This window comes from Halichoerus grypus, chromosome 12, assembly GCF_964656455.1.
Source record: "Halichoerus grypus chromosome 12, mHalGry1.hap1.1, whole genome shotgun sequence".
Taxonomy (NCBI): domain Eukaryota; kingdom Metazoa; phylum Chordata; class Mammalia; order Carnivora; family Phocidae; genus Halichoerus; species Halichoerus grypus.
Genome location: NC_135723.1, coordinates 83,109,232 through 83,133,920, shown reverse-complemented (window position 1 = coordinate 83,133,920; position 24,689 = coordinate 83,109,232). Strand labels below are relative to the sequence as shown.

Sequence of the window (24,689 nt, the reverse complement as noted above, 5' to 3'; positions counted from 1 at the left end):
GATTTCCCATGAAGGGCAAGTGCACAGCCCTCAGCCGGTGGGGGTGGAGGCGGCTCACGGCGGAGTGATGAATAGTTTAGGTGGAGAACGGAAGATTGCTTCCAGCAGCAGCGACTGTACACATACACTCCACATCGCCTGAGAACCCGACACTACCCCTTCTCCTAATAGCTTTCTGCTCTCTTGCCCCCAAAACAAAAATCAGTCCTGGCAGCTCTCCCCTGAAGCCATGCAGCGGGCCAGGCCACCCCTTGAAGCAGTTTTCAGCGGCAACACCTTCCCTCCCTCCTTCCCCTCTGTTCCTTCCCGAGGCTGTTAACAAACACACTGCATGTTTCCCCAGTTCATCCCACTCTTTCCAATCAGCGCTAATTGAACCACTTAGCTCAAAGACAATAACATTTGTGTTTCAAACCATTAAGAAAAGCGTCTCAGTTGAGGCGTTATGCATGAGGCCTGCTCGGGGGATGGCAGAACACACTCACATTCGAACATGCCCACAAGACACACTCAACGTGTAAACGTGCACACGACTAACAGCCCCAGGAGTAATCCTGCAGAAGTACAGTCAGCGAGTGTCAGCCTGTCTTTTTCAACAGGGTTTCCTAAATTTAAAAAAAAAAAAAAAGAAAAGAAAAAATCACTGCCAGCTCTAACTCAGGGCCTGGAAATTACAGCTGTGCGCTCATCCCTCCCCAACCAAGGGCTTCTACCTCTTGTGTTCTCTGAGGTCCAGAAAAGAAAAGGAAGAAGAGAAATGTAGACCTCAGAACCCACCACACTTGGCAGCTAGAACCTTTATGGGAGGAGGCAGGAGAGCAGAGAAGAAGTGCTCCCTCCTGCACCCTTCTGGGCCTTCCTTCTCGTCTCCCCGTCATAGGGAAGCCGGTAAGCACCAGCATTACATAAAGGAGAGGTCCACGGGGCACAAAGGTTTGACCTTACCACCACCAACACCCTCTCTGGCAGCTTCGGCAGAAGCCCTAGCAGGCCCCGGAAACGAGAGGAGAGGGCTCCGGAGTGCTGCTCTGTCCTCAGGAGCTTGGTGGAGAAAGTGAGGACAGAGGGGTGACACAGTGACAAGGGAAGAGAGGGGAAGAGGAGCTGAGGGAGGGGAGGAAGGTGGGCCCGTGACCCCAGACCAACTTTAACCCAGGGCTGAAGGGCCCGAGACTTCAGATAATGAGTGGAAAGCACCCCTGGATCCCAATCTTGGCTCTGCCACTACTTTCTGCTAGGGTGACTTTCAGGTAAGCCACTTAACTTCTCTGAGTTTGTGTTTCCTCCTGGGAAGAGATTAGATGTGAGCTTCCTTCTAGCTCTCAAACAGATTCCAACCCTTGGCTCTGTACCTTCAAGCTGCAGGCTCCGTTCCATCCCCTCTCCAGCACGGGCCTCGCCTGCCTGGACCAGGGCCTAAAACTCTGGGGCAGCAGTCTGATTTTGGGGGCCTTTGCTCATCTAGTTTGCCTCTCTTTGAGCTTCGGGGCTGTACCAAGAGAGGAGGTGCTTCTTCTGCCATGGGGTTCCAAGACCGATGCTTTCTCCCTTAAACAGCAAGCCTAATCACTTCACCGAAAGTTGCTGGATTACAGTCGGAACACTTTCAGGGATCACAGAGGAGAGATGCTGTTAGCAGGGGAAAAGGCAAATGCTAGTCTGACCTTTAAAAAGGGGAAAAAAGATCAGAGCAAAGAAAAGGAAAAATGGTGAATTCACAAACCACAGGTAAGAAAGCTTAAAGTCTGTCCTGGACCAAATCCCAGAACCAGTTGTTGAGATGTGGTTTGTGAGCTCTTAGAAAGCATTTATCTTTAAGAGATGACACAGGTTCAGAAACATGAGTGAGACTAACCCTATTTCCTTTGTTGGTGGGGGTCACTGGGCCATATGATGAGAGGTCTACCATAAACCTGCTTTCCCCATGGAACTGAATGAACTGTTTTGTTTTTTGGGGGGGTGACAGGGCATAAAACAATAACCACACTTATCCCCCTTCTCAGTTATTTTTCAACTCTTCTGATGAAGTTAAGGAGAAAGGTCTTGGTTTGGTGCTAATCTGCCTTTAACAAAAAGAGGGCACCCCTCAGGCTCAGAGCCTTGCAGGCAAACAGGCTTTAGCCAGAAGTCAGTACCACTGTTCTGTGTTCTCTGTATTTATGTTCAAGGTTTCCTCTCATCTACAGCAAGTGATACATTTCCAATTAAAGAAGATTCCTTTAAAATTACTAATTTCAGAAAGAACATAGAGATTTAAAGTATTAGGGAAATAATAGTGTGGCGGTGCTTGGATTTGGCAACAGCACACAGGTCCTCTAAAAATACCTGGAGTTTGGGAGATTCTGCTGCCAACTGAATACAGGCCAGCAAGACCAGGGCAGGAGCTCTTCAGGGGGATACTAGGGGCTGTCCGCTGGTTGCCCACTCAATGGCCATTTCCCCTTCTCCCTGCTGATCGATCATTTTTCCCTTATGACATCTGTATGTGACTCAGGAAAATAATGAGTCTAAGTTATTTTTTTTTTGTGCCATGGACATCTCTGGCAGTGAGGGAAGGAAACCAATGGACCCCTTCACAGAATAATATTTTTGAATATACAAGTTAAAATGTACAGGATTGCAAAGGAAGCCAATTATGCCAAAAGTTATTAAAATATTTTTTTAGAAGCCACCAAAATCAGGATATAGTAAATATATGTGCTTCTTTATTAACACACTAAATAACAAGATCAAACAGAAGGTCTAAGAATTGTAATTTCAAGGCAGTGATAGGAGTAAACAGTACTGTGGAATTCCTGCTACTATTATAATATGATAGGAAAATATTTCTGATTTCTTTCAGTGAAAAAGTCATAGATATAACTAGTTTTACTGATTTGTTGCTTACATTCCCATTCAAAGGAAATGCTACATTTGAGTTAGCATTTAATAATAAAGATGTAATTTTTTTCCCCATCCCAATTCATGGACCTTATGAATGCCTAGTCTCGGCCAATCATTTGGGTGGAGGAGGAGAGAACACCCTTTGCTGGTCCCACATAATGGTTTAGAAGTGTCATCCAAATCTGGATAGTAAGATATAAGAAGTCATGTGAAAGGCATGTGGGGAAGGATATTTTTGCTTTTAAAAAGAGAAGGCATAAAATAAGGAACTGTGTTTTGCCTGCCTTTGGAGATTGGTGTGTGAGCATGCAATGCCTGGAGCTATGGCAACCATTCTGTAGCCAAGAAAGACATTTGTGGTCATGCTGAGAGAATGGCGTAACAGAAAAGATGGAAAGAATCAAGGTGTCCGTTCTGATCTGGGGCCACATCTCAGTTAAACCAACTCACCCTGGAGCTCCCCTACTTTGGGACTTTTTACATAAGATCATAAGATTTCCTGCTTGGATGTTCTATTACTTGCAGCATAAACCATCTATAGCCTAAACACCATGAGCCTTTCCCATGGTTGCAGGTCTTTTCACAACCTCCACAACACAACTAAGTAGCCGGATCCCCTAGTATTTTTCTGAGGCATAGGGATTGCTCTCTATCCCAAGCCCATCTCGGTCTTTTGTCAGCCTCTTGGGCTCCTCAGTGTAGAACAGGAGAGCTGTCTAATGGGAACTGACAAGATGGAGGCCACAGGGACTGCTGATGACAGGAGGGAGAGCTCTTAGTAAAGGATGCCACCCAGAGCATCAGCTTAGAGCTTTACTCTGGGTGCAACGACCTGGGTGGACAGAAAGAAGAGTCAGGGTTCATGAAGTCCGTCTAGGAAAAAGGGCAGAGGTGGTCCAGCATAGCTGTGAAGGGACAGTCAGAAAGTCTAGGTTTCCAGGTTCTTAAATGGTTCTGATCCAAATATCAGGGCGTATACCACTCCAGTTCCTTTTTTTTTTTTTTAAGATTTTATTTATTTATTTGAGAGAGAGAGAAACCACATGAGAGGGAGGAGGGTCAGAGGGCGAAGCAGACTCCCTGCCAAGCAGGGAGCCCGATGCGGGACTCGATCCAGGTACTCCAGGATCATGACCTGAGCCGAAGGCAGTCGCTTAACCAACTGAGCCATCCAGGCGCCCACCACTCCAGTTCTTTACAAGAGATTCTTTCTCTTTCCCCCACCCCCAGCAGCCCCTATCTCCTTCTAGTTTCCATTTTATCATTGCACCAATTCCTCAATTCATAGCCATAAATCTGATAGAAAGCTTGGAGAAGGCATGAGACGGACTCCATAATCTCTGCTAATCCTGTAATCAGGAGCTAAAACCAGGACACAAGTGGATTTGCAAAATAAGGATTTCGGAAACTCAAATGGCATTAGCAGGCCACAGAGACAAACGTACACAATGACTGAATGAGACCCATCAATCCAGCAACAGGCACATTCCTTCTCCTCCACATGAACCACATGGAACAAGAAAGGACTGAATGGGAAAAGGCTGAGGAGGAGAGTAAAGTCATCCCTTCTTGAGGGTTCTCTTAAACTTAAGTTTCGGGAATAGGAGTGAGAGGAGGAATGAAAGGTGGGGGAAGGGAGGAGAAAGGGAAGACAAGCCTCTCTCTTTATTCTAAACGCTTTTATTATCTTCTTTTGGGCAAAAACAATGAGTGCCTTCAGCAAGGTGAGAGCAAGGAAGGAAGAATTTTTAAAAAGAAGCATGTTGCCTATACACGGGGCCTATGCAGAAAACTCCTTGGTCACCAGCTTTCATGTCACTGGTTTCAGAATTTCTGCTCACCTGACCTGCTCGGGGGATGGGGGTGAAGACAAAGGTCTCTATGAGAGAGGCAGGGCTGCGTTTGTCCACAAAGCCCATTTCTTCAGAAGCCTCCCTATCCCTTTGTGGATTCTGTGCTACACATCAGGGTGAGCAGAGAAGTAACTAACACATAAACCATGGGGGCCACCCACTGGCTCAAGTGTGGCAGCAGAGCATCGGACATGGGAGCTGGGTCCGGGAGAAATGTTCCTTCAGCTGAATGGAAAATTTCCCCTGGGTTTTCTTCTCCTCTGACTATCCAGATATGATGGTACTGAGTCTGTGGGTGAGTCCCTGACTGGGGCAATGTCTGCTCCTTTTGGGGACCAAATAATGTTCCTCGGGAGAGGCTAAGTACAGGCCAGTGCAGAACACCCTACTCTGCTAGCTTCTCGGCCCCACACACGGCCTCTCTCAGGCCCACAGCCCTCCCTAGAGGTTTCTAACAACAACAAAGTATTTGTCTGGTTACATTCTCCTACTTAATGGACACTCTTTACAAAGTGTTGCAGTGTTTAGTACATTATTTAGGACAGACTAAAACTTGGGTAATGATATTTTTTGATCATATTTTTGTCCGAAGAGCTGGACATCAGGCCCTTGATCAAAATATTCAAGATAATTAGGGCAAACGAGATACAAAGGGGGTTGTAACCCTGGCAAAGGAGCCACCGACAGAGAGACCCAGCAGCACTGAAATGAGGGGACAGGGAGAACTGGAGTCACCTCTGATATGGGCCACTTGAGACAAAATTTAGCCAGTTTCTTGGCTTTTCCATCAAAGATGCAGCTTAACATGGAGACGTTTAGGGAGTCAGAGACTAAGACACCCCCCTCCCCTGCCTCGCTTGCCAGTGCTATTGTGCTCCAGCTCACATGTGAGGCTTTAGAAAAATTCAATACCTACTTAGTTCTTCTTCTTCCTAGAAAACAGTATTTAATGGGAATGGGCTTGTTCACCTAAGCAAGTGAGTCAAGGTTATGTGTTTAGAAAACTCATTAATAACAAATAACATTCTTAAAGGGACAGACTCAGGTGGAGACAGAAGCTGGCGGGGAGCCAACGCCTTAAGCGGCACTGAAAGTGGGCTAAGGCTGTTGATGGTGGTGCTGAAGGCCAGAGACAGGCCTGGCCTATCAGAGTGGGAGCTCCTCTTGGTCTCAAGTTGACAAAGAATTTTCCCCTGCAGCTGCCAGATACACAGGAGCAGAGGGTCTTATTCCTGTCCCTCTGCAGATATAGGAGCAAAAGACTGCTTTAACTGGTTAGGAAATTGAAGAGGCTCTGGCCAACAGAGGCTCCTGCTGGCTGAGAGACGGGTGGACCAGTCAAGCACAGTGTTGGACACAGCCTATATCCTTCAAGCTGTTTCCAGAGAGAATGAGAATGTCCCCAATTTGTTGGTTGGTTGGTCTTTTCATATCCATCTCTCTTTCACTTACTGTCTCGCGTGCACACACGTAGCCTTAAATAGATCCCATGGACTGGCATTTGGAGGCAGACTGCCAGAAGCCATGGCAGGAGGGACGACGCTGAAGTTGCTCCGTGCACCTGGAGCCCCAAGATGGCCTCCTCTTGGGAAGGGATCCCGAGGGCGTGGTGCCAGCTCCAAAGCACCACCAAGTTGCCAGGCCAGAGGGGCCAGTTGGGGGGGGTGGGGTAGGGCAGGCCGTCCTTCTCTAGCCCAGAGACTGCTCACTTACACAAAGAATCCTTTCAGAGTTATTGGCTGGCAGGGCTCCTAACAGACTCCCCCTCCCCCGCATGGTTCATGCACCGAATACAAATCAAGCAGCCTCACTGGGCTGCCACACAAACTGGCCCTAGTCACCAAGAAAGTGATACAGAATGAAGGCTCCTCCCAGCCAGGCTGCCAGTGTCCAGATATCATGATAGGAGGCTTCCAGATCCCCAGCTGGCTGCCCCACAAAAGTTGGGGCTTTAGCACCCCTCATCAGAAGCAAAGCCATTTCAGCCTGCTGTCCTTCAGAGAAGTAGTTTAAAGTAGACCAACATGACAGGTTCCTAAGAGCATACTGCTTAGCATTCCTGGCTGGTAGTGAGGCAAAAACTGAAAAAGGGGGGATTCACAGCCAGGGGTTGGTATTCTGAGGTAAAGGAGTATAAGTTCCAAGGCAGTCATGTTACCCTTGTGTATAAACAAACAAATCTACCTATCAGTTAGGGCCAAATTTGACTGTGAGAGACAATAAGTGAAAGAGAGAGAATATGAATATGAGCAGACCAACTGACCAACGAACTGAGGAATTCTCTCTAAATTTGCTAGAGGAGTGGAGGGTACTAGCTTCTTTATTTCATGTTCATCCACCCCAAATTCCTCTAGATATAAAGTTGATTCCCACTGGAAGCATTTACAAATAGAACTCCATTTAAAAACATGGATCAAGAACAGGCTGGAGGCTGGGTAGATCTAACTCCTGAAGAGGCTCACATCACAATGAGAAAGGAATGCAGCATCCAGGAACCTGGGTATCAGCCAACCTACCCATCAGTCCTTTGATGACTCATGGGGAAGCCAGTGGTGTGAGCCCTAGGCTGGTCTCCTGGTGTTCCCAATGCTACACTCCTCTTCACTTCTAAGGGTAAAGAGCCTGTTCCTCTGTTCAAGGATGGGGGGGGGGGGCATGGTGAGGATGGTCACAATAGCAACTAACAGACAAAATTCAAGCCCACATTTCCATTAGGGTCCCTCCAATTCTACCTCTGAAGCTCCTTAGATAGATCAAATGAACCCACATTACTAGGCCAGTACTGGATGAAGAACCATAAGGCCATACCAACTGGAACTAGGAAAACTCAAGCCATAGCTGAAGCTGGCAGCATGAAACTGAAAACAATTAACAAGCTGTGTGAGGTGGCTTGATGGCTACAGATGCTGATCCACAAAGAAACTGAAGAGCAGAGCAAGAAGGCTGGCAGAGAGGAGGCAGTGCTCTACAAACCGAGGGGATTAGAGTGGCTTGGAGACCACACAAGAGATTCAAGAAGAAAATGCAGGAAAGGACACAACAGATTTCAAGCCAAACTCAACCGATTAAAACAGCAAAAGTTCCAACTTGAGCATACTTCTTAAATTCAGTCAGAAATTCCCCAGGGTAAGTATAAAAAGTATGTTCTCATCTTGTTCACACTTTCTAAACTAAGTTTTCCCCTGGAGCAGTGAGCTGCTCCATAAGGGGCCCTAGAATATTCCTAGGAGACTAGCTCAAAGCCATGGGACCATAAAAAAAAATTCTGTGACACACCCATAGTTGGGGAAAATGGAGTCACATCATGAAGACACATGTTCCCTTCAAGGCAAAAGGGAAGGAAATCAATGACAAATCTGGAGAGTGATCCAGGTGGCCTGGGCTCCTAGTCAGACTCACCACACAGCTGTTTTGCTTACTCTCCGCCTGAGTGTTTTAAATTAAGAGTCTGTTGATGGAACTGTTTGTTCTTTAGTCATGCAGAATTTGAGGACTGACAGCTAATAGAGATGAGGACCCTGGACAGAAGCTCTGGGCTCCTCTCATTGCCCAGCTGGATGCCCACCGACTGTGCTATAGCACAGGCACTCAGTGGGATATTTATAGCTGCCTTTAAATTTACCCAGCTCTCCATAAAGAGAGGTAATGGGGCGCCCTTTACTGCTGCTAGTGGTGATTGTCCTAACATTCTTTAATTAGCAAAAAGCGTTGGCACAGCCACTTTCAAAGCATTTGATCTTACCGTCCTGGTGTTCCCTATTTCAGGTTCAACAGCCCCCACTCCCTTTGGAGAAAATGCACTTTAGCAAATTTGAAAATGATAGGCACATGCATACCTGAGCAGAGTTAAGTGTATCTGTGCACCTATCCTCACTCTTCTGCTCAGGCCTCACACAGCACAACGGCCAAGAACCTGTGAGCCTCTGTAACTCCACGCAACTCTCACTCATGAATCTGTCAGCAAGGGGCTAGGAATTCTAGAAATCGAGGACTGGAGAAACCTTAAGGTCACTAGGATCCTCCTTAATTTTCCCAACATAAAACAAAACCAAACCAAACCCTGGTGATTCTTCACCTGTCTTTTCAAAGATTTATAGAGCAGGGCTTGGGCTATTGATATACAACTAGGGAGGCCTGAACTCTTATTCATATAGGCCAGAGAATATTTCTCTTTCCTCTGAAATAATTCACTACTATGATCAAGGTATTGGACACAAGATGGGAAGGGCCTCTGCTTTCATGGGGATGTGTAATAAATAAGCGAACAAACACATAAACAAGATCATTTCAGATAATGGTAAATCAAACAAGAAAATAAAACCCACCATGTAACATGACTGTGAGTGGTGGGACTATTTTAGACAAGGTAGTCATGGAAAGTCTCTCTGAAGAGACCTGCTCTGCAAGGAGCCAACCACCTGAAGAGTAGGGGAAGAACATTCCAAGTAGAGGACAGAGCAAAGGCCCCAATGGGGAGAACAGGCTTAGAGTATTTCAAGAGAAGAAAGAAGAGCGGTATAGCTGAAGGTAGGAAAGGAGGAAGATGATAAAAATATGAGGGTGGAGGCGCAGGCAAGGCACTGATGGCTTAGGGCCTATGGTCCATGGTAAGCAGTTTGGTTATCATTTCAATTATGAAGGGAAGACACAGGAGCATTTTAAGCACATCATTACCAATCTGACAGAATGTCACAAAGATCACTTTGGCAGCTGTGGAGAATACACTGTAGAGGGCAAGAGTAAAAAGCGGTGCCTTTAATAGGTAGATTTCTCAGTTTTGAAGAGATGTTCTGTGGTCATCTAAGATGTTTATATTAGGGGAAGCTGGGTGGAGGGTATATCAGCACTCTTTTTGACCTGTAAGTCAAAAAATTATCTTAAAAAAAATTAACTGGTAAGAACAACAGAAACCACCTTCTTATTGTTAATGTAGAATCAAAAGGTCTAAATTAGGTATGCTACCAAGAACAGGAAAGTCTGGGGGTGGGGCAGAGAGGAAAAAAAAGGGTTATCTCAAGAATTGATCTTGGATAAATTATTTCGTTTCTACGCTAATTTCCATATGAGGAAATAATAGCTGCTGTGGTCACAATCTGCTAAGATGGACTGTTTTCCCTGACTTCCTTCTGGTCCAATAATACCACAAAGTAATTACAGTTATTAACCCCACGTCATACATGAAGAATCTGAGCCATATGCAGTATGCAAGAAGCAGAACCAGGATTTGAACCCAGGCCTCTAACTCCAGAATACTCTCATAACCACCACTGTAATGCCCAGTAGCACATGCGTAAGCAAGCACACATACATCTGCCTCTTCCCCTCAAGCTCCAAACTATCTTGTAGGAGTCAGTTGGGGGAAAAACTTGTTTGGGCTTCTCCCAACCAAAATATGAACACATTTATACGCGCTCAGCAAATCTGTGAAAAGGTTCACTGCAGGCATGGACCCCTGCCTAAGGATCACATTTATGGTGGTGATACTTGAAAAGCCATTCCCAGTCCCACATCTGTATCCGCTGGACTCTGATCTTAAGGCTTCTCTTAATCTTCAATGAGCAGGCAGCTCAACATTTATGTAAGACAGTTATACTTGAGCCAGATTTTGTAGGAATGTCAAAACGTACTTCTAGTATGACTGGTAAATGCTTAAATGTTCTAAGAACTTTGGGATAAAATCTAGAGGCCAGGTAAAGAGTGAGCAAATTACCAAAACAAGGAATCACGAGAAGCATAAAGAAAAGAGGACTCCTTAAGTTTGTCTAGCCAGCCTGCCCCCTCCACTTGGCTCAGGTGCTCTGTCCAGCTGTTGAGCTGACTGAGGGACTCCCTCCCTTCCCGGGGGCTGTCCAGCTCACGGGGCACTCCTCTACTCCTCAAGCACAGGTATGTGGGGGAGCCACACTGTGGCTGTCAGATGTACCCTTCCCTTCCTCTGCCTCTTAAGTGGCACCTCACAGTGGTTTGGAATGTAGGCACTAGACAGATTTGAGATTGAAACCTGGCTCTGTCACCGTAGTAAGCTGGATGAGCCCCCAGAAAGATATGTCCACATCGTAATCCCCAGATCTGTGACTATTACCCTATTTGGAAAAAGGGTCTTTGCGGATATAATTAAGGATCCTGTGATGAGATCATCCTGGATTACCCAGGTCAGCTCTAAATCTAATGATAAGTGTCCTTGTAAATCACAAAGCAGACAGAGAGAAGAGTCAACAGGACCACACAGGCAGAGATTGAAGTGATGCAGCCACAAGTCAAGGAATGCGACAGTCACCAGGAGCTGGAAGAGGCAAGGAACAGATTCTCCCCTAGGGCCCTTGGAGGGAGCAGGGCCTTGCCAGATTTTGCAATTTTAGCCTCCAGGACTGTGAGAGAATACATTTCTGATGTTTTAAGCCACCAAACATGTGGTAATTTGTTATGACAGCCTCAAGAAACTACTACAGTCACTTACTAGTTCTGTAACCCTGAGAAAGCTGCTTAAATTCATCTGCAGAATGGGGAGTCTAATGGTACCCACTGCATGAAACTGTGAGGATTACATGTGTAAGAACTCCCAAGTAAGAACTGCTGTTCACATCATTACTGTTACTGCTGTACAAAGGGAATTAAAGAGAAGGCTAGAACACAAGAGCCCGTAGTGGGCCAGTGCACCCGCAGAGGTGAACATTTCTAAGGCTTCTGGCTGGACCTCTGGTGTGTTTGAACACTCAGGAGGTTGTGGCTAAAATGGGCACCAAACTGACTATTCCAAAAGAGGCGGCCATGGGGGGCGCTGGGAGGTTTCTCCCTTCACTCAGGCCTGGCGGCCCACAAAGAAACCGTAAGCCCCAGGAAACTAGCCTCAGGACAGGGAAAGGCCCTGCCATTCTAGAGTTCTTTCTGCCATTCTTATTAAGCATCTTGTCTCTTCTTTGCTGAGGTTTTTGCAGATTGCTCTGGATGGGACCTGCAGAGAAAGTGCTTTTTTGTCCACTTCCTTCTGACTTCCTTGAAGAACAGAGTTCTTGGGGGGAAAAGAAGAGTGGATGCTGAGGGCACGGGGAAGAGTGGGTACTTCTCGAACAGCGGTGTCACCCTGACTCACTGGGCTCAAGGACTCAAATCTATTTCCTTTATGACCATGTGCAGTAAGGGCCCAGCCACGGCGTCACTGAACGATCACAGCCAAGAAAAAGAACCTTATTATCATTTTGCAATGGCGACTTTACCCATTAAAGACTTCATGACGTGTTCACCCTGCAGGGGCATTTGCATACATGGGTGAGAGTGAGAGATGCAAACACAGGAGGACTCAAGCACACACGATGTGTTCATTGCCTTGGGTAAGAGGTGACTATTTCCATATAGACGGTTTCTTATACTCTTCTGTTATTGCTAATTCACCAATCACCTGATGTCTTTCCTTCATTTGTGGAGGATAATTTCCATACAATTTCTTTCTTTTCTTTTCTTCCTGTTTTCCAAAAACCCTTTTCTTCCTTTGCTCTTGTTCTTTTCTTTGCTCAAATGGAAGAATAAAAAGTATAAAAATGGAAAAGGTGCCTGAGTAGGGTCTGGCAGCCCAACAGTACTGAAAACAGGAACTAGAGGTTCAGAGCATATGTAATCTTCTACTGATGGACCTATCGTAAGGGACCCAAAAGCCTATTGGAGGCCAAGATAGTACCCTGCCAAAGATTGCTCACTCCTGGCAAACCCTATGAGGCATTATGGACATCTAGTGGCTGCTCGGGATAATGGCTCAGGGACGCATGTCAGGGTGGGGAGTAATCTAGCTCTGGGCTTTACCATGAGCCCAATTATCCTGGCTGAGTGAGGCAGTCCTGGGTCTCCTTAGAGTCAGTTCCCTGGGTGACCATTTCTTTCACTTCTTATTAGGATTCCAAAGTCACTCAGAATGACAGACTGGTTCTATCGAAGACCCATCTTGATCCCAGTCCAACAAAGTATAATGATAGCACCTGCATGTAAGACCACAGAAGATAAGCATTTGGAAATATCTTCAAGCCCCAGGCTTAAATGCCAATACACTGTCATCCTGACTGAGGGACAGAGCTCAGAAATGACAGACTCTGATGTTAGTCAATCACGTGGCTTTAGGCAAGTCAGTATGCTTCTCTGAACTTCATTAATGACATTAATGAGAGGTTGAGTCCAGATGATCTCCAAGATACCTTTAACTTTAACATTCTGTGATCTATCAGCCTTTTTAGTAGCTGGGAAAACAAAGTGTGATCTACTCTGCTCTGGCACTGTGGATCTCTAGATTAAAGGAAGCACTCTCTTCAACTGTGTGGCTCATTTCCAAGTCTTGGCTACCATCCCAATGGATCAACCTTGTTCACAGAGCTATGTATCTGAGAAGAGGTGGGAATCAGGGACTATGAGAGCTGGTGGGAATATTCTAGTCTATTTCCTTCAGATGAAGAAACCAATGTTTGGAGCTGTTTTAAGATCTGTAACAGTGTCTAGCCAGTGGCAGAAAGGAGAGTAGAACTCAGGTATCCCAACTTTAAGGCAGGTACCAAGTTGCTGACAAAAGCCTTGACTAATCACCGGCTGGCTTCTTCAGTTCTCCTGGCTTCATCACAGCAGTCTCTCTGTGTGAAACCACAAGCGACAACATTCTCAACCCAGCGTTTCGTCCTTCTCTTCCTCGTAAAGTTTAAGCCTTCCTCTTCTCTTTGCACCACTCCAAATCAAGGAAGCTGTCAGAACCGGGGGCTATGAAGCCAAACGGCTGATGGCTAGATGATCCTCAGGTTACAGGATTAGAGGTGTTGGTGGCACTTTCAGTTCAGACAGGCTGTGTGCCGCCGCGGCTCTACGGCCTCCTCAGTCTAGCCTATAGCTTCTCTGGTGCTCTCTCAGCTCAGCTGGCCTACAGAGCACAAAGCAACCTCATCCAGAACTCCATGGGCTGCACCAAGCTTGGGCATATTCATGGTCATCAATCACTCACAAATATTTACTGGGAGACAACCTCATTACTAAGTACTGGTTTGATCCAAGGCAGCCCACCCTTCCATCCACCTACACAGTATGGGGGCATAACCTTTCATCTGCAGTGCCTGGAGTGAACAGATGGGGTCTGAGTTTGCCTGCCCTGGCAGGAAATGGAAATGGGCAGAGCCCCTCTTTTACCTGAGGAGGTAAGGGCAGCCATGCTCCAGAGTGCCATCAGACCCTGGCCGGGGTGTCCTCGGGCATTCTACCAGCTCGACGCCAGCTGTGGCAAGGAGAGGAACCATTCACCAGTAAGCCTCTGATTCTTCTCTACCGATCCCTGTCAGGATAGGATTACATTCCCTGGGTCTGTAAGATGGTAGGGTCCTGCTTGAAGCTGATGATGTGCAGATGGGGCTTTAGCCAAGAAAGCAAAAGGAGCCACTAAAGAGCCCAGAGGAAGCCTAGTATCAGGGTTTGACTCACCTCCACTTCTCTCATTCTTTCTTTTGATTAGTCATTGGGAGTAAAACAAGTTGAAGGATGTATTTTCTCAGCCCTTCCTCTCCCACCCTCTGTTCTGTTTATTTCTCACATATCGTTCACTGAACTTTTTAATACAGCTCCCCCCGCCCTTGCTTCTGTCATTTACTTTCTGAAACGTGGACACAATGGACACTTTTGTTAGTGATGAAAATATTGGGCTCAAGGTGAGAAGACTGGATTGAAATGCTGGCTCTGTTGTTTTGTGGATGTATGACCTTGAGTGTGTTATTTGCCTACCTGAGCTGAGGACCTCCACCTGTAAAATGGAGGCAACTGTGGCAATTACTTCACTGGATAAACAAAGATTAAACAAGGATACAGACAGATCTCTCTCTCTCTCTCTCTCCATATAGTGGAGAGCAGTAGTAGATAAACATCCTAGTAAATGACTTTTGAGGTGGATGAGTGAAACCTGAATTCTCATCGAATGGGAGCAAACTGGAGAATTACTTCCATGCCCAAGTTTCTACACATCCGCTACATGCCAGGGTTCAAATCTTCCCTCTGCCACTTACTATGTAATTTTAGGCAACATATTAACTATTAAAGTTGTTACTATTTGACTGCAAATGCATGATCAAAAGGTCTTGGTAATCAATGGAGAATCTAGCTTGCCTACAGTGGAACTGTTTCCGGGCATTCAAGAATTCCCTGGCATATTTAAGGGCATATTCCCTGCCCAGGTTACTGGGCAGCAGACAATCCCGAGATACGGGTGTTGTAGAATGCAGAGCTGAAAAATCCACGACCTCCTCATTCTTTGGCATTAGCCCACATGCAGGTGATGGGGGTTTATTTAACAAGCAAGCTTGCCAAGGTGGAGGTGTGGGGCACAAGGGAGGAGAGTATGGAGGCTGTAACCTGAAAAGAAGCAAATACTAAACCAGTGCCATATTCTAGGGCTTTCCCAGGGCTTAGCCACAGATGGCTCCACCCCCACTAGGCAGAGAAAAGGGCAGTCTTTTTCGGGGGTGGGAAAAGGCTGACCTAGTCCGGTTCTCCTACAGGGGTCTGTCAAATGCCCCAGGGTGTCTCTTCCCCAGAAAGTGGAAGCAGGTTGCTATGAAGTTCTCAGGGAGATCCAGCAACAAAGAGGAGCCAGTGAAGCCCTGGGGCAGAAGGCTTTAAGACCCACCCCACTCCATTTGCCGGGCTTGGGGAGGGGAAAGGGCGACACAGGACTGCAAAAAGAGTGAGAAGTGGTGGCGGAGGCTCCGTGAATGAACGGGTTCTCCCGTGGTTTCTGGGAGTTCACCTCAATCCTTCCTGCCGGCTGCTGTGCTGTCCCAGGTCGTCATTGCCTGGGCTCCTCACACTTGGTCTTTCCTTCCACCGCTTGCCCTCCCCGCAGCCCTCATTAAGAGAACAATCATTTAAAAGTTAAAGCCGAGGAGGGGTGAGGAAATTTGCAAGGGAGGGGGCAGGACGAAGAGGCATCTGTGCAGCAGCACGGGGCGGGCCGCGGAGCCCAGGCTCTCGGTCTTCTGGCTCCAAGCAGCCCCAGCCGCCCCCGCGTCCCCACCGTGCAGCTCCGAACTCCGCGTATGCTGCCCGGGCCGTGCGGCCAGGCGCCCCGTCAGCAGTCGGTGGGGGTGAGGATGACGCGGTCCGGGCGGGAGGCCGGCCAACTGCAGCAGCCCCGCCGCGCCACCCGCTTCGCGGCCCCGGAGCCCACCGCGTCTGGAGCCGGAGGGGGCCCGGGGGCGGGGCGGGGCCCCGGCCGCGGTCGCTCCCGCAGCAGCCCCGCCGCTCCAGCCTATCAGCGGCCACCCGGCGGCTCCCTCGGCTGGACCAAAATAGCTGCGAACGCCTGCGACTTGCGCGCGGCCCCTCACTTGACGCTCACTCCTGCTCGCTCGCCCGCTCCGCTCCCCTCGTCGAGAGGGGGCGGGGAGGAAGCGCCGGGGAGGGGGGTGGGGGGTGGGGGAGAGAGAGGAAGGAGGAAGGAAGGAAGGGAGGAAGGAAGGGAGGAAGGGAGGGAGTCGGACGGAGGCGCGGAGCTCGGGGCTGCGCGGCGCGGCGCTGGAAGGCGCCGGCGTTAACCCCTCGAGGGCAGGCAGCGGAGGGGGAGCGGTGTTAATACATAAGAGCACTGCATCACGCTAATCTTCTCCCCAGAACAGTATGCGTCAGCAGTACATTCACGTTCTGACTGAAGGACAAAAGGATGAGAGAGCAGTCTGCGTGGCTGCTGCCTGCAACACCGCGAGCCCGGCGCGAGGAGGAGACGGTGGGCGCCGAGCGCAGGGGCCCCGCTGCTGCCGCCGCCGCCGCCGCTGCTAGCAAGCGCGGACCATGTTCTCGGGCTCCGGAGCGTTCCCCGCAGCCGCGACCCCCGCTGCTCACGCCACCGCCGCCGCCGCCGCCAGCGCTCGGGCCGCTGCAGCAGTCCGCGGGCGGCGCAGCCACTGAAGGCGCCGCGAGCCAAAGCCCGGAACTCGCTGCCTCCGCACAAAGCCAGAGCCGGCGGCGCGCCGGGGGCCCGGCTGCGGCGGGCGGCGGCGGGCGGTTGCGCGCCAGCGGGGGCTGCGGTCGCCGCCGCCGCCGCCGCCGCCGCCGCCGGACCCGCGCCCGCCCCCGGACTCCCTGAAGGGGCCTGCGGTGCGGGCGCCACCCGGCCGCCGCGCGCTTCTCCGGCCGGCGGACCTGGTCCCGGCGCTGTCTCCACGCCGCTGACCCTCAGGGGGCTAGACGAACTGCTGCTCCTCGCGCCGGCAGACGGCGGACTGGGAAACTAAGCCCAGTTCTGGTCTTTTTAACCCTTCAGAGAAGAGGCGAGGAAAGAAGGGGGTGTGTGTCTGGGGAGGGCGAAGGAGCCTCGAACACCTCCTCTTAACTCTCGCAGCCCCGCGAGCGAACGACTGCATCAGCTGCCTCCGGCCGGGAGCCGCCGACACAAGGAGAGGGGGCAGCGCAGCAGCAGCAGCAGCGAGCGAGCGAGCGCGGCCTGGGAGGCTTCGGGGCGCCCCCTCACCCCCGCCGGGTGGCAGCCGCGGGAGCGGGCTGGGGGCGCCGGAGGCACACTCCGGCGATGAAGCGGCTTCCCCCGTGGCTGGTGCGAGCCGGTGCCAGGGTCCAAGGACAAAGCAGGGAAGCGCTGGTGGCGCCGCTCCTCCGGCTGAGGGGGGGGCATGCACCTGCATAGCCCGCCGGGCCTTGGCTCTCCCCGGCGCGCCTCAACTCCGCCGCTTCGCCGTAGCCTGCTCCGGATTTACTAGAAGCCATTTTGTCTCCCCCACCCCTCCCCTCCCCACCCCTCCCCTCTGCCCTCCCCACCCCCTCGACTTCCCCCTTTTGTTAATTAAAACTAAGAAGTAAGAATGGCAACGACGTGGCCGGCTCCTGTGGAGAACGCTTAAGGACACCACGCCAATCCTCCCTTCCGAGGTAGGTGACAGCGACTCACTGGGTGGGGATGGTTGCCACGGGGGAGAGAAAGTCTCGGCTTTCCGAGGGCTTGCCTTGAGGGGGGCTGGAGACAGGGGCCACGCTCTAGTTGGGCATCCCCCCCCCCCCGCCGGTCTGCTCCGTCTCTCTAATCGCCCCCTCCCCACCTCCTTCTCCAGATGGAAAGAGGAGCTCCTAGCTCATTTAAGCCGGGGTAGGGCTGGTTCTCCTTTCCGAGCCAAAATCCCAGGCGATGGTGAATTATGAACGTGCCACACCATGAAGCTCTTGTGGCAGGTAACTGTGCACCACACCTGGAATGCCGTCCTGCTCCCCGTCGTCTACCTCACGGCGCAAGTGTGGATTCTGTGTGCAGCCATCGCCGCTGCCGCCTCCGCCGGGCCCCAGAACTGCCCATCCGTTTGCTCGTGCAGTAACCAGTTCAGCAAGGTGGTGTGCACCCGCCGGGGCCTCTCCGAGGTCCCTCAGGGTATCCCCTCCAACACCCGGTACCTCAACCTCATGGAAAACAATATCCAGATGATCCAGGCTGACACCTTCCGCCACCTCCACCACCTGGAGGTCCTGCAGCTGGGCAGGAACTCCATCCGGCAGATCGAGGTGGGGGCCTTCAACGGCCTGGCCAGCCTCAACACCCTGGAGCTGTTCGACAACTGGCTGACAGTCATCCCCAGTGGGGCCTTTGAGTACCTGTCCAAGCTGCGGGAGCTCTGGCTTCGCAACAACCCCATAGAAAGCATCCCCTCTTATGCCTTCAACCGGGTGCCCTCCCTCATGCGCCTGGACTTGGGGGAGCTCAAGAAGCTGGAGTATATCTCTGAGGGCGCTTTTGAGGGACTGTTCAACCTCAAGTACCTGAACTTGGGCATGTGCAACATTAAAGATATGCCCAATCTCACCCCCCTGGTGGGGCTGGAGGAGCTGGAGATGTCAGGGAACCACTTCCCTGAGATCAGGCCTGGCTCCTTCCATGGCCTAAGCTCCCTTAAGAAGCTATGGGTCATGAACTCACAGGTCAGCCTGATTGAGCGAAATGCTTTTGACGGGCTGGCCTCGCTTGTGGAACTCAACTTGGCCCACAATAACCTCTCTTCTTTGCCCCATGACCTCTTCACCCCACTGAGGTACCTGGTGGAGTTGCACCTACACCACAATCCTTGGAACTGCGATTGTGACATTCTGTGGCTAGCCTGGTGGCTTCGGGAGTACATACCCACCAATTCTACCTGCTGTGGCCGCTGTCATGCTCCCTTGCACATGCGCGGCCGCTACCTGGTGGAGGTGGACCAGGCCTCCTTCCAGTGCTCTGCCCCCTTCATCATGGATGCACCTCGGGACCTCAATATCTCTGAGGGCCGGATGGCAGAACTTAAGTGTCGGACTCCCCCTATGTCCTCTGTGAAGTGGCTGCTGCCCAATGGGACAGTGCTCAGCCACGCCTCCCGCCACCCAAGGATCTCCGTCCTCAACGACGGCACCTTGAACTTTTCCCATGTGCTGCTCTCAGACACCGGGGTATACACATGCATGGTGACCAATGTGGCAGGTAACTCCAACGCCTCGGCCTACCTCAACGTGAGCACGGCCGAGCTCAACACCTCCAACTACAGCTTCTTCACCACTGTCACAGTGGAGACCACCGAGATCTCACCTGAGGATACAACGCGCAAGTACAAGCCTGTTCCTACTACGTCCACGGGTTATCAGCCGGCATATACCACCTCTACCACGGTGCTCATTCAGACCACCCGTGTGCCCAAGCAGGTACCCGCGACAGACACCAATGATAAGATGCAGACCAGCCTGGATGAAGTCATGAAGACCACCAAGATCATCATTGGCTGCTTCGTGGCAGTGACTCTGCTAGCTGCCGCCATGTTGATTGTGTTCTATAAACTTCGTAAGCGGCACCAGCAGAGGAGTACAGTCACAGCCGCCCGGACAGTTGAGATTATCCAGGTGGATGAAGACATCCCAGCGGCGGCGTCTGCAGCAGCAACAGCAGCTCCATCCGGTGTATCAGGTGAGGGGGCAGTAGTGCTGCCCACAATTCATGACCATATTAACTACAACACCTACAAACCAGCACATGGGGCCCACTGGACAGAAAACAGCCTGGGGAACTCTCTGCACCCCACAGTCACCACAATCTCTGAACCTTATATAATTCAGACCCATACCAAGGACAAGGTACAGGAAACTCAAATATGACTCCCCCTCCCCCCAAAAACTTATAAAATGCAATAGAATGCACACACACACACACACACATGCACACGCACACACATGACAGCAACTTTTGTACAGAGTGGGGAGAGACTTTTTCTTGTATATGCTTATATATTAAATCTATGGGCTGGTAAAAGAAACAGATTATATTAAAATTTAAAAACAAAAAATCAAAACAAAACTATTTTCTAACTTGTAAGTTCTATTTAAAGGGGGAGTGGGGTTCTTGGGAAGGCTGTGGGGCAGAAGCCACAAGTCAACTTGTTATGATGCCAGAAGGGATTTCTGATCTAAGGTTGAAACTGCTAAGATAAACTAAAACAACAACAAACATCCCTAAAGAGGCAGGGTGCGGGCTGCTGAGGGGTGGGGGTGGGGGGTCGACTGTCATTTTTTAGAAGATGCTTCATAGCATACAGGATTACCCATTTCTATAGACACCTTTCTTAAGCTGAGAGCTGTCTTTGCAAATTTATCTTATTTTTAAAAATACAAAAAAAAGCACCAAGGATTTGTACTGTGCCAAAATGTTGAGAGGCAATAATTTTTTTCTTCAGAGGCCAAGGGGAAGATAGATCTGTAACTGTTTTTTAAACAGGAAAACCACCAAAATTCAAATGACTCCCTAAAGGGGCTCAGTCTTTCCATCTGTCCATGTGCACAAGTCTCCTTGGTTGGTGCACTGGGACGCTCGTGTGCCCCGCCTGACAGCGCGCCTCAGGAAGGAGCGGAGAAGGAAGGGAGCTGTGTAGCTCTCAGTCCAATGCTTTCACACTGCACCAGATTCCTGCAGATGGGTTTAACCCACTCTTTGCAGGACATGTGTCTATTCAGGGTTTCCCTTGAGGGAGGAGGCCCCTGAAGGGGGTGCGGCAACAGAGGGGGGTGGGAAGGGAGAGCAGAAGCAGAGAGAATGTATTCACAGGAGGCCATAAATTAGCATTGTGCCATGTCCACCTGTTGTTCCTGGTATCTGACAAATGATTGTAGACAATGATGGCATTTTATGATTTTTTTTATAAAGGTTTTGTTTGTTTTAAGGTGGAGAAGGAGGAGAGGCTGGGATTGGGGAGCTTGGGGGAGTGGAAGCTTTTCTCATGCTTGTGATTTGGTGACTATTCTAAATGCTGATTCATTAGGGATTATTACAGCTGATGTCAACTGGTTGTGGTGATGGGGTGGGGGCAGAACATGAGTGGAGAGAGAAAAAGGGCACGGGCTCATTTAAAGTATAATGAAGCCTTGACTGAACAGGATGGTTCACAAAAAAGACGTGAAATCCAGTTAAAACAAAAGTGATACACATGCACACAAGAAGTGAGTTCTGCAAGGAGTCCTGTTGAATGTAGCACAATGGGGGGAAGGCTTCCCTCTCCCAGGCCTACCTCAGGAGGTGGAGGAGAAGGGGTGGGCGTGGGGGGTGAAGGCAGAGATCTCTGTTATTCTGGTCCATTTAATGCTGTAACTTCTTTCATTTATTATTTTAGCTTTAAAAAGAAATAAAGGGTTCAGATTTGAAAGGGGTGGGATGGGTGGGTGGGGGGGAATGCCAACAAAAGAACACTGATTGTAATGTGAGAAAAGTGTATTTTTGTATTTTAATAAATATTGTTCAATTTTTAATTCAATGTCCCCAAAGGGTTAAATTGAATAAGATCCTATAGGTTCTTACCAGCATCAACCAAGTCATTTCTATTTAAAGACAAAAAGGGAAGGGGAGGGGAGAGGTAAGGTGGGAGGGGAAGACAATGTTAAAAATGCTAAAGCTGTCAACAATCTTTCCTTAGCTTAAATAAAAGCACCCCGATTCTAGTGCACCTTCCACAAGCTAAGTGTGTTAGTCCCTGGCTTTGTTGGGGGTAGAACCAAATTCCTGATGCCCTGGAAAAGCAGGGGAAATGGGTCAGCCTTAGCTCCTGGGACCAGGCCAGAAGTTAAATGCCACCTCAGCAAAGCTGCTGGTCAGGCAGCCCCGGCTCTACCCAGGGACCCTGGGGGACCTGGGTTTAAGAGGTCTGCAGTAATGTTGTTTGGCTTAAATTTCCCACAGGCAGTGTTCCTCTGTTCTCTGGGTGCCAAATAGCCAAACATGTCTTGGTGGTGGTGGGTATCTGTCTCCTGATGCTTCCTGAGTGATGACGTCCAGGGAAGCTGCATGAACCGGGACCCTGCGTCTCTTCAGCGCTTTATACTAATGCAGGGAATCGGGACTGAGTGGGTGTGATCTCTCTGGCACTGAACGGGGAGAGAGGCAGGCAGCACTTTGCAGCAGTTGGCTAAGAAGGGGCCAATTCTTAATCCCCTGGGTGTATATATGTGTCATTTCTGGGTATCAGTGTTTGCGGCAGCATGCATGCATGGTGCACATTTAGAAACTGCCACTCACATTTCCGGGCTCCGCATATACGTTTCCCTCTGCCTCTCCTTTACCACCCTACGGCCAATACAATGAGAAAAATGCAGCAGAGTAAAGGGTGGGACTTGGCCAGGACCAGCTGAAAAAGCAAGAAATGCTCCCTTACCCAGTGCCACAAGACAACTCAGGCTGTTTAGAGCAGCTTCCTGGGGACACACTCAGGGGCAACTGTGGAGAAAGTAGCTGCTTCAGAAACAGAGGATGTGCTTCCGATTTCCTCACGCCCCTCCTTTTGTGACAGCTACTTGGATAGTGAGGGATTATACAGTGGCTCTGGAATGAAGAAGTGTCTGTGGCTGAACCGGAGAGCTCAGGGAAAGAGTATATTCCTGGGGAAGAGGCCTAAGAACAAACGCACGCGGCCTGGGGGCTGAGGGAGAAGCACTTTCCAGAAGGAAGCTGAAAGGAGGTGGGGGAGACTGAATATGGTTCCTGGGTATAAGTGTCCTGAGAGCTGCAAGGGTACTTCCCTTCCCCACGGGGTCCACTCCTCAACCTGGGCAGTGTTGCAGCTTTTAGAGCAGCAAACCTCTACTGCCGTAACGTTGGGTATCTCCTCCTTTGTAGCAGGCACCTGGGACAGCTTTTCGGAGAGGAGTCCCATGAGCACCGATAGTGCAGCCTTTCATGCTGGGTTGGTGACTCATCCTCAGGCCTGGCGGTCAAGCTATAGGGTTTGTTACCTAAGAATGGGATATGGGTTGGTAGCTCTTCAGGGGAGTAGTTGTAGCAACACACTAGAGGGAAAGACTGCTGCTGATTATAGGGAGTTAGAGAATTTTTTAAGGGCCATGAAAGATCATTTAGTCTAATCCCTTTACATTTTCTGGTCAAGGAAACAGCCCCAGAGAAATGGAAAGATACCTCCAAGGTCACACTGCTGGTGAGTGGAAGAGGTGGGACTGAAACCCAGATCTCTGGACTCCCAAGTCAAATGTGCCTTTCTTACTCAAGCTCTTCTGGGCCTTCAAGAACCTATTTCTTTCCTGGCCAATATGCAATATGGGACCTTCCTACAGATATTGCTGTGTTCTCTTCTTAGAGGTACTCAATCTCCTTCAGGACTGGCTCTACTGCCCTCCAAGGTCTGACCAGAATCCTTACCACAGGGGCCCCACAGCTGGCCAAAGGGCCACGTGTGCTAAGGAGTTCGATTCTCGGGACTGCACATAACACAACTTCTGATCCTGAGGCAATGGCAGATGGCTGCCAGAGACAGGGTGATGTAGATGACGCAGGGTGTTCACAAAGGGAAGGGGGGTAGCTTGGCCTTCTCCCAACCTCTGCCTTGGAAGCTTTGCGGAGTAGAGGAGTGGCAGAGGTCTTAAAGCACCTATCAGAGTAAATTCTCTATAGTGGTATGGTTTCTGCTTATCTGGTTCAACAATGAGACTACTGGGGAGCTCCTTGACTCCCCTCCACCACTATACCTACCCAGCCCCAGCTCTTTAAGTGCCATGCTGTCTGTGGCTGCCACTCCCATAATCTGCTCTAGGCCTTTTGTCACTCTTTGGTGTTATGCTGCATCTGATTATCAAAGAAGGGAGAGTAGACAGGGTAGTTTCTAAGGCCTAGAGACATTAGCTTTATCATGGCTGTTTAACATGTATTGAGGCCAGCAACTTGCTGGGTGCTGGGTAGAACAATGTAGAAGAGAGTCCCTGGCACAACAATTCCTGTTGTTGGTGGGGAAGAGGTCCAGAGTCCATGCCATTAATGGTGGAGAGCTCTGGCTTCCTTCTGTGGAGATGCACAGCAGCTAGGAGAGGGCTAAGGGGACCTTACACAGCCCACACTGTACTACCTCAGGGGGCCAGAGCCCACAATTAAGGCCCCGACATTTTACTGCAACAAAGCAGCAGGGGATTAAAATTAGAGAAAAAGAAAAAGAGAGAGAGACAGAACATTTATATCCAAACATATGTCTGATTTTCTCTCTTCTGCTGGCACTCAGCACTCCATGCCATCGGCTAATGCAGGCACTGTTCACGCCATTTCTAAGTCCTGCCTCAGCTAAACTGCAAGGCAGCTTTTGGCCCCAAAGCACCTCTCCTGGTCTCTATCATTCAGAAAGCACCCATTACCCCTGAGGGGATGAGAATGGTTTGGGCTGTAGATTAAGGCTGTTTTCATCTTTGCTTTAAATTAAAATGAAGTAAATTGCTTCTTGGAGCAGGGATAAATGCTTCAGGAACCAGATCAGTGAAACATACGTACTTGCAAAGCAACACAGCACGGTGCTTACTAGTATAGACTTTGGATCCGGTATTCCTGGGTTGAATCTCAGCTCCATCGCTTCCTACCTGTGTGACTTGGGACAAATACTCAGCGTATTCATATGTAAAATGGACATCTTAGTATCTACACCTCACTACTTCATAGGTTGTTGTGAGAACTGAAAT

General features: G+C 49.7%; 2 protein-coding genes across 2 annotated transcripts in view; one reads left to right on the top strand and one right to left on the bottom strand.

The window, feature by feature from the left end:
* Positions 1-24,689, bottom strand: part of SND1 (staphylococcal nuclease and tudor domain containing 1) — a 407,421-nt gene that overhangs the window by 40,858 nt on the left and 341,874 nt on the right. The gene's annotated exons all lie outside the window — the stretch shown is intronic.
* Positions 17,534-20,052, top strand: LRRC4 (leucine rich repeat containing 4). Its single transcript, XM_036089299.2, has 2 exons — positions 17,534-17,621; positions 17,801-20,052. The coding sequence occupies exon 2, from the start codon at positions 17,901-17,903 to the stop codon at positions 19,851-19,853; it is 1,953 nt and encodes a 650-aa protein (XP_035945192.1). The 5' UTR covers positions 17,534-17,621; positions 17,801-17,900; the 3' UTR covers positions 19,854-20,052.

Coding starts and splice junctions, on each gene's coding strand:
- LRRC4 (XM_036089299.2), top strand. CDS start 17,901: ATGAAGCTCTTGTGGCAGGTAACTGTGCACCACACCTGGAATGCCGTC.